Source organism: Aricia agestis, chromosome 21, assembly GCF_905147365.1.
Source record: "Aricia agestis chromosome 21, ilAriAges1.1, whole genome shotgun sequence".
NCBI classification, from domain to species: Eukaryota; Metazoa; Arthropoda; class Insecta; order Lepidoptera; family Lycaenidae; genus Aricia; species Aricia agestis.
The window spans coordinates 892,996-906,005 of NC_056426.1; the positions used below are offsets into that span (position 1 = coordinate 892,996).

Below are 13,010 nucleotides of genomic sequence, written 5' to 3' on the forward strand. Positions count from 1 at the left end.
GTTGAAAAAAAAAGTACTTTACGTTATTTTCTCTCTATGTCATAAAAATCGGCAATTTTTTTGATGTGCTTTTGATTTGATTTCGATTGACTGTTTAGGTTTTATCTTAAAAAACGTAAGGGTTTAATAACGCTATGGCAGAAGATATACTAGATTTCTTGGAATTCTTAGAAGAAGTTGATTTCAATATTGAAAGTCAAGCTAGGGCTCGCGTTACAAGATCGCGACCAAACTGGTTCCAAAATTACGACGAAATAGACTTCTTCAAAAGATATAGGATGTGTAGAAGTACAGCATTGTGGATTTTAGACCAAATCGCCCAGGATTTGGAGTATACAAGTGATAGGTAAGTAGCTATCTATATGATCTGATGTAAATATCAAATAGTTATTTTCTGCAACCAGGAATTGGAATATGGGGTCTTCAAACTTTTTAGAAGGACCCCCGCCGGTGCCACTTACAGAATGTCTGTGGGCGGCTTTAAAAGTTTTGGCTTCAGACTTCAATTTTCCTCACAGCTTCTTTAAAGTCTCTGTTGTCCTGCAATTAGTATTTATCCCGAATAAAGTACTAAACTAACTTAAAGTGAAGGGAAAAAGATCATGTAGTGGATAGGAATTAAATGGGTTTGACTGACCTTATCATATCTCCACCAGAGTTGTGGATGTTGGTTATTTTTCTCCATGCAAGCTCTTTTTCTTTATTTGTAGCTGCATCGTGAGACGTCACCTTTGAGACGATGTATTGTCCCTCTTCGCGCAATAGTCGCACAAACCGTAATTTCTCCTCTGCCGTGAAATTGGGAGTTCTTTTGCGTTTTAAACTTTCCATTTTATTAAGGATAAACACTGACCTTTTACCTTTTAAAATTAAAAACCACACGATGACTATCTCTGTTGCCAAAAACACTAGACGATGACAAATTCAAACAGATTTTGTTTTTTTAAATAATAGACCATAAATAATCTGTCATTACAATCGTTCGTCATTCATTTAATATTCACTTTACTAGGCAATTCCTTAATTTCGTCAAAGCTGAGACAAAACTGTTAGTGCAAACCAAATTTTATTTAGGCTGCTCTTAATCTTAGGTGTATCATAACTAGGACAAGCCTAACCCAAGTTTAGTGCAAACGGGCATTAGTTTTGTTACAGCCTGTATGTTTCTCTAGCGCACTTAGGGCCTGTTTCACCACTTTCTGATAAGGTGCCTCATAGGCTATTCACAACTTTTTTGACAGATTCACCATACTTGATCTGTCAAGTTAATTGGTGGATAGCCTTATCAGGAAGTGGTGAAACAGGCCCTTACTTAAGTAATGTCAAAATATCGCATCTCCTTTGCGCTAAAATTCGTTTACTTTACCGATATAAAGAGTATCCTACAGGCTACATCCTTTCCTGGGACTCAAAGTTTCTCAATATAAAATCTCATCAAAACCATTTCAGCGGTTTGGGCGTCAAGAGGTAACAGACAGACAGAATTTAGCATTAATATTAGTATGGATTAACAACGATGTTCAATAGATACGACTCCTCTCAAAAAACCATTGATAAGTCTACGGAATCCTATTTTCTGCGGAACATTGTCAATTGACGTGAGTCTTGTTTTTGCAATGTCAATAAGTCAGAGGTCACAACAAAATGGCGGACGTGTCATTTCCTGACGTCTCACGGCCATATTTTCCATAATTAGTAAATAACTAATAAAAAATATGACGACGATATTTTACTGAAGTTTTATGTGGATATGACACTTTTAATAAGTACTTGATGAAGTTCGCAACTCAGTGGCGCTAAAATTCGTTTACCGCGTGGGAACTGTACATTTTTCCAGGATGAAAAGTATACTTCTAGTCCCGGGACTCAAAATATTTCCGTACTAACTGTATTTTAAAAAGATAAAACTGACTTTAAAATTTTACGTAATTTAGGATTAAAACTCCCTATCTCCAAAACTACTGAACCGATTTTGATGAAACTTGCACTAACCCTAAGTTGAACAATACCTAGTATAACAAAAAAAGAATAACTGAAATCGGAATGATAGTTCCAGAGATATGCGAACACAAACATAAAACATACATACGTACATACCACAGATATCAGAAACAATTGGTTTAATATCTCTATGGTACATACACTTTTGAAATTTGGCACATTTGTTCAGATGCTAATATAGACTAACATATACGAAAATTGGGCAGTTTTGGAAATATTACATACATACGCGTCGAATTGATAACCTTTTTTTGAAGTCGGTTAATAAAGAGTAAAATCGGTTCAGCGGTCTTGGCGTGAAGAGGCAGACAGACGGACACACTTTCGCATTTATGATATTAGTAGTATGGTCTAGTGTTATAGAGCGCGGCTCTTGACTCGAAGGTCATGGGTTCGATTCCCGCGTTGGAAACATGTTATTTCCAAGTTTGGTTAGGACAATGCAGGCTGATCACCTGATTGTCTGACAAGTAAGATGATCCGTGCGTCGGATGGGCATGTAAAAAGTCAATCCTGCGCCTGATGTCTCGCCAGTCGTGTCGTCCGTCCTACTGGGTTATGAGAGTAAAGGAATAGAGAGTGTTGAGTACTGCGCACACGCTTGGGCACTATAACATTGCTCCTGCGTAACTGGCCTGGTTTCAATGAAACCGGACACCGTCACCGAAACCGGTGTGGGAGCTATTATTATTATGTGACGTATTTGATATAGTATGGATATCAAATACGTCACATCACTGACGCAAGTACTATCCCCCACAAACCATAGCTTTTTCCCCAGGATGTTTGACGCACGATGACGCCGTGATTGAGCGTCATAACGAACCAGACAGACAGGTTTTTAAATGAACAAATTGATACATAATCGTTTATACTGGAATGTTGAAAATACGTGTCTTAGTTGAAGTAGACCAGCCTTTCCCAAAGTGGGCAAAACGCCCCCTTGTGGGCGCTGAAGGTCTACAGGGTGTTGGACCCAGAAAAAATGGAAGCGTTGTGTTGTGCTTGGGGGTGATTTGTAACTTAATTTAATCTAAAGGGTGTGGGACCCAGAAAAAAATGAGGGCGTTGTGTAGAGGCTTGTGGGGGGCGATTCAATTTCATCTGAATGTATTTTAAATTGAAACAATGGGGGGCTCTACAACATAATTTGTTCTCAAAGTGAGCAGTAGACAAAATAAGTTTTTGAACCCCTCAAGTAGACGAATGATGTCAGGGAACCGTACATGTTGTCTACATCTGCAATTCTGCACCACCTAGAAACAATTCTCTACATAGAGTGCTATGTGTTTTGCCGGGATAAAACCAATACTAATCGATACTAAATAATAACGCAATAGTTAGCCGACGTTCAAAAAAGAGTTTATAATATCATGTTCGTCTGTATATTTTTATCTATCTATTACGTCTTCACGCCTAAACTTCTGAACTCAAAAACAAATTACTTAGAATTAGACAATACATTAATACACATTGTTTTCTTTGTCGTTATTTTCAAAATCGTATGGCAAAACACATACGAATTATACACAAAATTATATTATGTAGGTATTTGAGTAGGAATTAGGGTCATACTTGCTAAGGATTTAGATCAGTAGTCAAAGTTGTGGTAAAGTTGGTGACCTGTGAGCTTAAGTAACTCTAATACAAAAGTTAGCAAGAAGGATTATAGATATTATTGTGATGCCTTTATACAGACGTTATAAGTTGAAAACACTACATTTGTCAATTGTCACGTAAGAATCGAATCTAGAACCTCAGAGTTTGTGACTCTGAGGCTCTAAGCGGTAAGCCAGCTTTACTCAACGTGTGCTAAATAGACAGTGGCTCCGCAAAGCTCTGTAGGGGCTCCGCGATAATACCAGTATAATAATGCAAAAAATTTTTTTTTTAAGAAATAAGGGGGCAAACGAGCAAACGGGTCACCTGGTGGTAAGCAACTTCCGTCGCCCATGGATACTCGCAGCATCAGAAGAGCTGCAAGTGCGTTGCCGGCCTTTTAAGAGGGAATAGGGTAATAGGGGAGGGTAGGGAAGGGAATAGGGTAGGGGATTGGGCCTCCGGTAAGCTCACTCACTCGGCGAAACACAGCGCAAGCGCTGTTTCACGCCGGTTTTCTGTGAGCCCGTGGTATTTCACCGGTCGAGCCGGCCCATTCGTGCCGAAGCATGGCTCTACCACGTAAATATACGTCTGCTATCAATCAGATTCTTAATTATTTTTTTAAGAACTTGATTTCGAATCCGTATTCTAAATGACTAGGTGAATATTCATTTAATAACGAATTAAATAATGTATATTATTATAACTTTTTATTTTATTGTTGGTTTCCGTCAGAAATTTAACTTTTGGAAAGGGTTCTGCCACCAACATTTTGAAAACCACTGCTCTAAACTACTGGAACACAGAGGCGTTGATCATAGAATACATAAACTTACTTTGGTAATTATTACCATGCATATAATTATACTCCCCATACCGATTTCGGTGACGGAGGTCAGTTTTAATTGAAACCAGGCCAGGTACGCCGGAGTAATTTTATAGTGCTCATGTGTGTGCGCAGTACACAAGAGCACTCTCTATTCCTTTACTCTCATAACCCAGTGGGACAGAAAACCGACACGACTGGCGAGAGATCAGGCGCAGGACCGACTTTTTACATGCCCATCCGACGCATGGATCATCTTACTTGTCAGACAATCAGGTGATCAGCCTGCATTATTCTAACCAAACTTGGAAATAACATGTTTCCAACGCGGGAATCGAACCCACGACCTCCGAGTCGAGAGCCACTAGACCACGGAGGCGTTAATGCATGTAATTACTAAAGTGTTAACATATTTGGGCAGACATATTTGGGATAACCTTGGCATAAAACTTCTTGCCTTACTTGCATTTGCCGTTTTATGCATATTTACCGCCCATGCTTACCGTACTACGGCGAAGCCAAAAGGCCCACTTGGCGGCTAAACTTACGAGTTATCCATACTAATATTATAAATGCAAAAGTATGTCTGTCTGTCTGTTACCTCTTCATGCCCAAACCGCTGGACCGATTTTGCTGAAATTCGGCATATAGGTACTTTGAGTCCCAGGAAAGGACATAGGATACTTTTTGTTCCGAAAAAATATACGGTCCCCGCGCGATAAATGTACATAATATACCCGATAAACCCGGTTTAAACAATGATTATTAGTAATGAGACAATGTTTAAAAAAATTGTGTTCATTAGCAATCTATTTCTTCTATATAGGGTGTAAAAAAACTAAGTGATAATACTTTAGGGTGTGTACGTGTTCCTTATATAGAGTTCACTGTGAAAGTAGCAGCGCTGAAATATATATTTTTTGTGATTTGTATGGGCAAGCGCCCGCGCTACATGATTTTTTTCCATACAAAGTAGAAAAAAGAAGTAACTCTTTCAGGGCTGCTACTTTCACAGCGAAATCTATATAGGGGACTCATAGATTTCGCTGTGATACATGGACGCTGTTAAGCATTCGTGTACTAACCCACACAAAAATTACGTATTGAGTTATGAATGTAATTATGTTCTGTAGATGATTTAGAACAAGACTGCATTCAAAATTTAACAACAAAAAAAATTGTGGCTTAAGATACTAATGCTTAACAGCGACCACACAACCTAAAGTATTATAACAGTTTAGTTACACATTGTATATATTGTCTGACATAAGTCGCGGACGCGACCTTGAGCGTTCGGACGTCCGAACCGAATATGGCTGGCCGGATGTTTTTGCATCCGCGGACGTCCGCGGATGAACCGTGCACATTGTTAAGCCGCATCTGTAAGCCTCGACTTATGCAAACGTCCGATAATTGAGGAGCTGGCGAACAGAACTGGATTAGTCCGCGAAAAAAATTTTACACAATTTTACAAAAAAAACCGGCCAAGTGCGAGTCGGACTCGCGCACCGAGGGTTCCGTACAAACCTGCAAGGTTTACAAAGTAACTACTTAAAATTTTAAGCTTTTCGGAATTTTTCTGTTACCTGTGCTGTAAGCTATTGCTTCTTACCAAATTTCGAGATTCTATGTCAACGGGAAGTGGTCTTTAGGTTTTAATTCCCTTGCGTGTAGTTGCGAGTTTCAAAATATGCGGTATCAATGGTTGTACTTTTGCGTTTTGTGTTTTTGCGTTGACTTAGAATTTTTTTTTTTTCACGGGTTAAAGGCAATTAGATCTAAGTATTTGATATGAATTTCAACTTGATAGCTCTACGCGTTCATGAGGAAAAAAAGTAATAAGTTTATATTTATTAAAAAATATATATTTTGTAATGTAACTAAAAATTTAAGGTTTTCGGAATTTTTCCTTTATGTGTGCTATAAAACGTTGCTTCATGCCAAATTTCAAGATTCTAGGTCGACTGGAAGTACCCTTTAGGTTTTGATTCCCTTGCGAGTACTTGCGAGTTTCAAAATATGCAGCTTAAATTGCTGTTTCTTTTGATTGCGTTGACATAGAAGTTTGATTTTGTTACAGCTTAAAGGTATTATAGACCTGAGTATTTGGTATGAATTTCAATTTAATACCTCTACGCGTTTATGAGGAAATGGGTAGTAAGTTTAAAATTATTAAAAAAATATATATTATGTGATGTAACTAAAAATTTATGGTTTTCGTAATTTTTCCTTTATCTATGCTATAAGACGTTGCTTCGTACCAAATTTCAAGATTCTGAGTTCACGGGAAGCACCCTGTAGGTTTTGATTCCCTTGCAAGTGTCGAAAATTTGCGGCATAAACGGCTGTATCTTTTGATTGCGTTGGCTTAGAAGTTTGATTTTTTCACAGCTTCAAGGGACAGTAGACCTGAGTAATTGATATAAATTTCAGCTTCATACCTCCACGCGTTCCTGAGAAAAAGGGTCTTGACAGACGGACGGACGGACAGACGGACAACAAAGTGATCCTATAAGGGTTCCGTTTTTTTCTTTTGAGGTACGGAACCCTAAAAACGAGTGTCAACTACTACAGCTACTAATACTGAACTAATCCGGTTTTGTTTGAAAATGAACTTTTTAAGGCCTTTTGAACCGGTTTTGATTGAAAATATTAACAGGGATTGACGCAGATGGGTCAAGAGAAGACGATTCGAAAAAAAATACTTTCGCACTCTGGTGGACTTGTCCGGTTTTGTTCGCCAGCTACTCAATTATTTGTTTCTAGCTTTACTTGGCCCTACAAGGCCCGGAGCACATTTAGGAGCTGAGTTAGACGTACCTTAACATCAGCTGTTTTTTACTATAACAATCACGAAAACAACATTTAGGAAGTCTAAAAATGACATTCACGAGTCAGTGCTAAGTGATGATAAAAACTCATGTTAATTTCAAAACAGGTTCCATTTCTAGAGTTAGTGCGTCATGACCTTAACTATTAATACTGGTTTAACCTCAACACCTAAATGAGTAAACAAATTGCCTGATGTTAGATGCATTTATGAGAATAAGTGACTCAAGACAGGTAGACTATAATAATCTATACATTTTATAAAACAAAGTCGCTTTTTTCCCTCATGTCCCTTAATTCCAATTAATCTTTAAAACTACGCAACGGATTTTGATGATTCTTTCAGTGTTAGATAGCCCATTTATCAAGGAAGGCTATAGGCTATATTTTATCTAACTACTGGTCCGATTTGAAAAATTCTTTCTGTGTTAGATAGCTCATTTATTGAGAAAGGCTATAGGCTATATTAAAATATAGCCTTTTTCACCTATTAGTCTTAGCGTGATAAATCACGCTAAGACTAATAGGAGAATGTGAAAAAAAAACGGGGGAAATTATTTGAAAGGGCTTATCTCGCGAAGTACTGGAGCAATTTTTATGTTATTTGGCACAGATAAGAAGTAGACCACGTGAAGGATCAAAGGCTATCGATTTTAATCATTTTTTCAGTGGCTATATTTTTATACCCGTGCGGGGCCGGGCGGGTATTATAATAAAATCATTAAGCTATATTTTGGCACATAATATTATAATCTACATAATATTCTATAAATATTATAGAAGTTTAGGTCAGAAAATTGTTCTTTTGTCTACGGACGTTGGTTCGATTCCCATGGCTTCCACAAAATTAGTTAGGTATTTAAGTTTATTAGCATAATATAGTGGACCGATTCTGATGTTTATTTTTGTTTGAAAGCTGACATGATCGAGAGTGTTCTTCACTATAAAGGAGTGAGCACACTGAGACGGGCCGTGCCGGGGCTCAGCGTATCCGCCTCCATACAATTTTCGTACAATAGAGGCGGATTTTTGCGATGAGCCCCGGCACGCTGAGCCCCGCCCCGGCACGGCCCGTCTCAGTGTGCTCACTCCTTACTAGTTCACCATCATCCATGGGCGTAGCCAGCCTTGGGCTCAGGGTGGGGCAGCAGTCAAACCTCAAACCCTCCCCCCCCCCCCCCCCCCCCGGTAATTTTTTAAGTAAGTATAGAAAATAAACCAACCAGCACTATTCAAAAAAATATTAAGTTAACTAGATTAACTACAAATTAAAATGAAACAAAACAAGCAAACAATACGAATCGCCGCTAACTATTTATATTGTGTAACTTTCACGGATATTATGATTGTTGTTAGTATAAGATTTTTTTTTTTAATTTGGACCTTGTAGACTTTTTAATTAGGCACCAGGTCAAACCCAGGGTGGGGCAAGCGCCCCAGCTTGCCCCAGTGTGGCTACGCCCATGCCATCATCAGCCTACTCAGTGCTGGAAAAGCTGGGTTTTATCTATTTCACGAAAGGTTGTAACTTGTTAGCAACTTCCACTTATATTTTGATAATCCTCGAGACAGGTATGAGAGTTTTTAATCGGGGATTGGTTTTTTGGGTTCCGTACCCAAAGGGTAAAGACGGGACGGGTAAAGACGGGACGGGACGGGTCTGTCCGTCTGCCTCTCTGTAACTCAAGAATCGCCATAGCTAGTTTCAGAAATTTTCACAGATTGTATATTTCTGTTGCCGCTGTAACAACTTGTCTACTTTCGCTCTATAACGGTACGGAACCGTTCGTGCACGAGTCCAACTCGCACTTAGCCTAGTTTTTTCGTAACATTTTTTTTTTAACAATTTTTTTTTCAGACAAAATGCCGGCCTACGACAACGAGGGCGCGAATATATCGCTAGAAGACATCCGGAACCCGCCAGAGGATGTCACAGAACGGAGGTTAAGGATGTTCAGATCACAGAAGTCCACAGTGCATTCTAGAAGACAGCAGGCGGTCTGCGTGAGGCGAGCGTATAAGATATACGGAAGCAAGAAGAATCCTAATGTCGTTTTGGACAGCCTGAATATGACGGTGCCTAAGGGGACAATGTAAGTATTTAAACTACTTAACTAACATTTTAAATCTTTCGGACTGCTTATCTTTTTGCTTTTGATCTGCCTTTCCAAAATTGGGTGATAGCACCGCCTTGTGAAGGTGAAGGTGTTTTTTTGTGAAATAAGGGGGCAAACGAGCAAACGGGTCACCTGATGGAAAGCAACTTCCGTCGCCCATGGACACTCGCAGCATCAGAAGAGCTGCAGGTGCGTTGCCGGCCTTTTAAAAGGGAATAGGGAAATAGGGGAGGGTAGGGATGGGAAGGGAAGGGAATAGGGGAGGGTAGGGAAGGGAATAGGGTAGGGGATTGGGCCTCCGGTAAACTCGCTCACTCGGCGAAACACAGCGCAAGCGCTGTTTCACGCCGGTTCTGTGAGAATGTGGTATTTCTCCGGTCAAGCCGGCCCATTCGTGCCAAAGTATGGCTCTCCCATATCTGAAGGGGAAGAAAAAAATGGGGGCGTTGTGTAGAGGCTTGGGGGGGTGATTTATTTCATCTAGATGCATTTTAAATTGAAACAATGGGGGCGTTAAAACATAATTTGTTCTAAAAACTAAGTTTGGGAACCTCTGCTTTTCATCAATATTCAAAAAGTTTTTTACTTAGAATATGGAATATTGTGCAAAGGTCGGAGCAGAGGCCGCTACTAGTACATATAATCCATAAAGTTAATATACCTAGCGGAATATATTAACTTTATGATATAATCCCACATGTTGCCAGTTGCACACGTCATGTCAGAATATTGACAGGTCAGAAACGTTGCCAAACGTCGAACAAAACTTTTTGTTTACTGTCTGTGCAGCTGGTGCTGCCTCTAGCGTCAAAAGATTGCAGTAATATTATGTCCTATTAGTTAAGGGTGGGTTGCACCAACTTACATTAATTATAACTGTAACTTTAACTTTAACTATAACTACAGTGCAAAATGTCAAATCTTTGGTTAAAGTCAAAAATGGACGTCATATTTCACCATAACCTTGAGCTCGACAAGGATTTAAATGAACGTGGCGAAAAAAGGAACTAACGCTGTCATCATACAAAAACGCCATTTTTGACAGTTCTCCTTTACCAGCAGCGCCCCCGCCTACGTTCATTTCAAGCCTTGTCGGACCAGTTGTCATCTTTCAATTTCTGTGGTCAAAGTTAAGGTTAAAGTTAAAGTTAGCCTTAACTATAACCATAACTTTGACCATAACTGTAACTATAACCACGCCTCTGGTGCAACCCACCCTAAGATTTTGTTAACCGCGAAAATATTTTTGAAAATCCCAAAAAAATTACGGTTCCCGCACGATAACCTATTTTGTATTCGTCGGCCAATATCTTGTGTTTATAACAAATCAAAATAAATCATGATAGACACGCCTCAGTGTAAGGCCTTTGGGAAATCAGGTGTATGGAAATATTGATCTTCATAGATTAAAATAAAAATTCATGTTCACACTGAACCTGCAGAAACAGCCATTGAAATATTATGCAGTCTAGAACAGTAATTCTGACCATATTTTGACCGCTTCAATGTGATAACAGCATCGAAATAGAATACAAAATAGAACGATCACTCCCATACATTTGACCACTCAAATATGGCTCCAGTTACTGACATAAACGTCTTTTATACGTCGTTTATACGTGGGAGAGCCATGCTTCGGCACGAATGGGCCGGCTCGACCGGAGAAATACCACGTTCTCACAGAAAACCTTCGTGAAACAGCGCTTGCGCTGTGTTTCGCCGAGTGAGTGAGTTTACCGGAGGCCCAATCCCCTACCCTATTCCCTTCCTTACCCTCCCCTATTCCCTTCCCTTCCCACCCCTACCCTCCCCTATTATCCTATTCCCTCTTAAAAGGCCGGCAACGCACCTGCAGCTCTTCTGATGCTGCGAGTGTCCATGGGCGACGGTAGTTGCTTTCCATCAGGTGACCCGTTTGCTCGTTTGCCCCCGTTTTTCATTAAAAAAAAAATTAACCCTCTTGGCTTGGGCAAGGCGTGTACAACATAACTTTTTTCCATGTTTTAGAGATTTATCGTTTTGAAGTAAATTATTGTTGAACTTCATATTTTGACGTATATTATGTCTCAATGGGTACTATAATAAATACCGTTTCTTCTTTGCATAACCGAACCGAGTAAAGTACGAATTTTCACGAAACACAAACCCAGCTGTTCATTTTGTGGACCAATTTTTTTGACTCAGTTACTCTTCTATAATATATTTCATCGTTGTACAGAACTAATAGTAACCTCAAGGGTTAGGAGTAAGGCGCCTATTACATACAAAACAATAAACATTCATGCTCAAATCAGCTTCCCATAGGAATATAGTTTGCAGATGTTTGTCTGTCTAGACATGCTATTTTCTAGACGTTCTTGATTTTGATGGAATTAGGATTGGACATACTTTTATTCTCGGGATAGAATGGGTTTTATAAAAGAAAATGCACAGTTCCATCATCACGTTCATGACTGGCAGTCTCCCACCGTGCGTTTTTCGCGTAACTTTCTGCCGCGCACTGTAAACTCTGGAACGAACTGTCACCAACAGTATTTCCGGACCTATACGACCTGCAAACCTTCAAGAAGAGAGCGTATTCCGACTTTTAAGGCCGGCAACGCACCTGCAGCTCTTCTTATTTTGCAAGTCTATGGGCGATGGTAGTTGCTTTCCATCAGGTGACCCGATTGCAAGAAAACCTTCGAATTCCGACTATACAGGGTGTACCAAAAATAAGTGATAATACTTTAGGGTGTGTACGTGTTCCTTGTAGAGAGTTCACTGTGAAAGTAGCAGCGCTGAAAGACCAAAAAATTTTTTCACTTTTGTATGGGGAAACTTGTGACGCTCGGGCCCTTGCCCATACAAAAGTAAAAAAAAAAAATTCGTCTTTCAGAGCTGCCACTTTCACAGTGAACTCTCTACAAGGAACACGTACACACCCTAAAGTATTATCACTTATTTTTGTTACACACTGTATAAATGCGAAAGTATGTGTGTTTATATTCAACAATCATATTCTTTTTCCAGCTACGGCCTCCTCGGCGCCTCAGGGTGCGGGAAGACCACGCTGCTGTCGTGCATCGTTGGGCGGCGGCGGCTGAACTCCGGCGAGATCTGGGTGCTGGGCGGGCGGCCGAACGGCCCAGGGTCTGGAGTACCGGGACCCAGGGTTGGGTATATGCCGCAGGTGAGATTATATTGTAGATGAGAGATGAGGGAAATACCGTAAACGGTAGGGCATTTTCCTAACATCCATACTATTATTATTAATGCAAAAGTGTGCATGTCTGTCTGACTATTTGTTACCTCTTCATAGCGCTGAGCCGATTTTGCACCAAAATTAGTTTATCGCGGTGGAACCGTACATTTTTCCGGGATAAAATTATAGTTTCTGATATCTATGAAAGTATCCTTTTCTGGGACTCAAAAGTATCTCCATACCAAATTTCAGCAAAATCGGTTCAGCGGTTTGGGTTGTCGTTGGGGTGCTTTCGCATTTATAATATTAACAAGGATTAAAGTTGCTTTAATTTTCCCCCATGCTACCTTTACGTCTTCGTTTCAAATAAGATGTTCAATAATTATATCATCCTTTCCCATAAATGACGTCATTATGTCTGCTCATGTCAAGCGCCATTTTTTGGCGGGAA

General features: G+C 39.8%; 1 protein-coding gene across 1 annotated transcript in view; it reads left to right on the plus strand.

Moving 5' to 3' along the window:
* Positions 1-9,114: 9,114 nt before the first annotated feature.
* LOC121737630 (ABC transporter G family member 20) overlaps positions 9,115-13,010 on the plus strand; it is a 34,208-nt gene continuing 30,312 nt past the window's right edge. The window contains exons 1-2 of the mRNA XM_042129290.1: positions 9,115-9,351; positions 12,388-12,547. Coding sequence (XP_041985224.1) covers positions 9,122-9,351; positions 12,388-12,547 — 390 coding nt within the window. The 5' untranslated portion in view covers positions 9,115-9,121. The remainder of the gene's footprint in view (positions 9,352-12,387; positions 12,548-13,010) is intronic.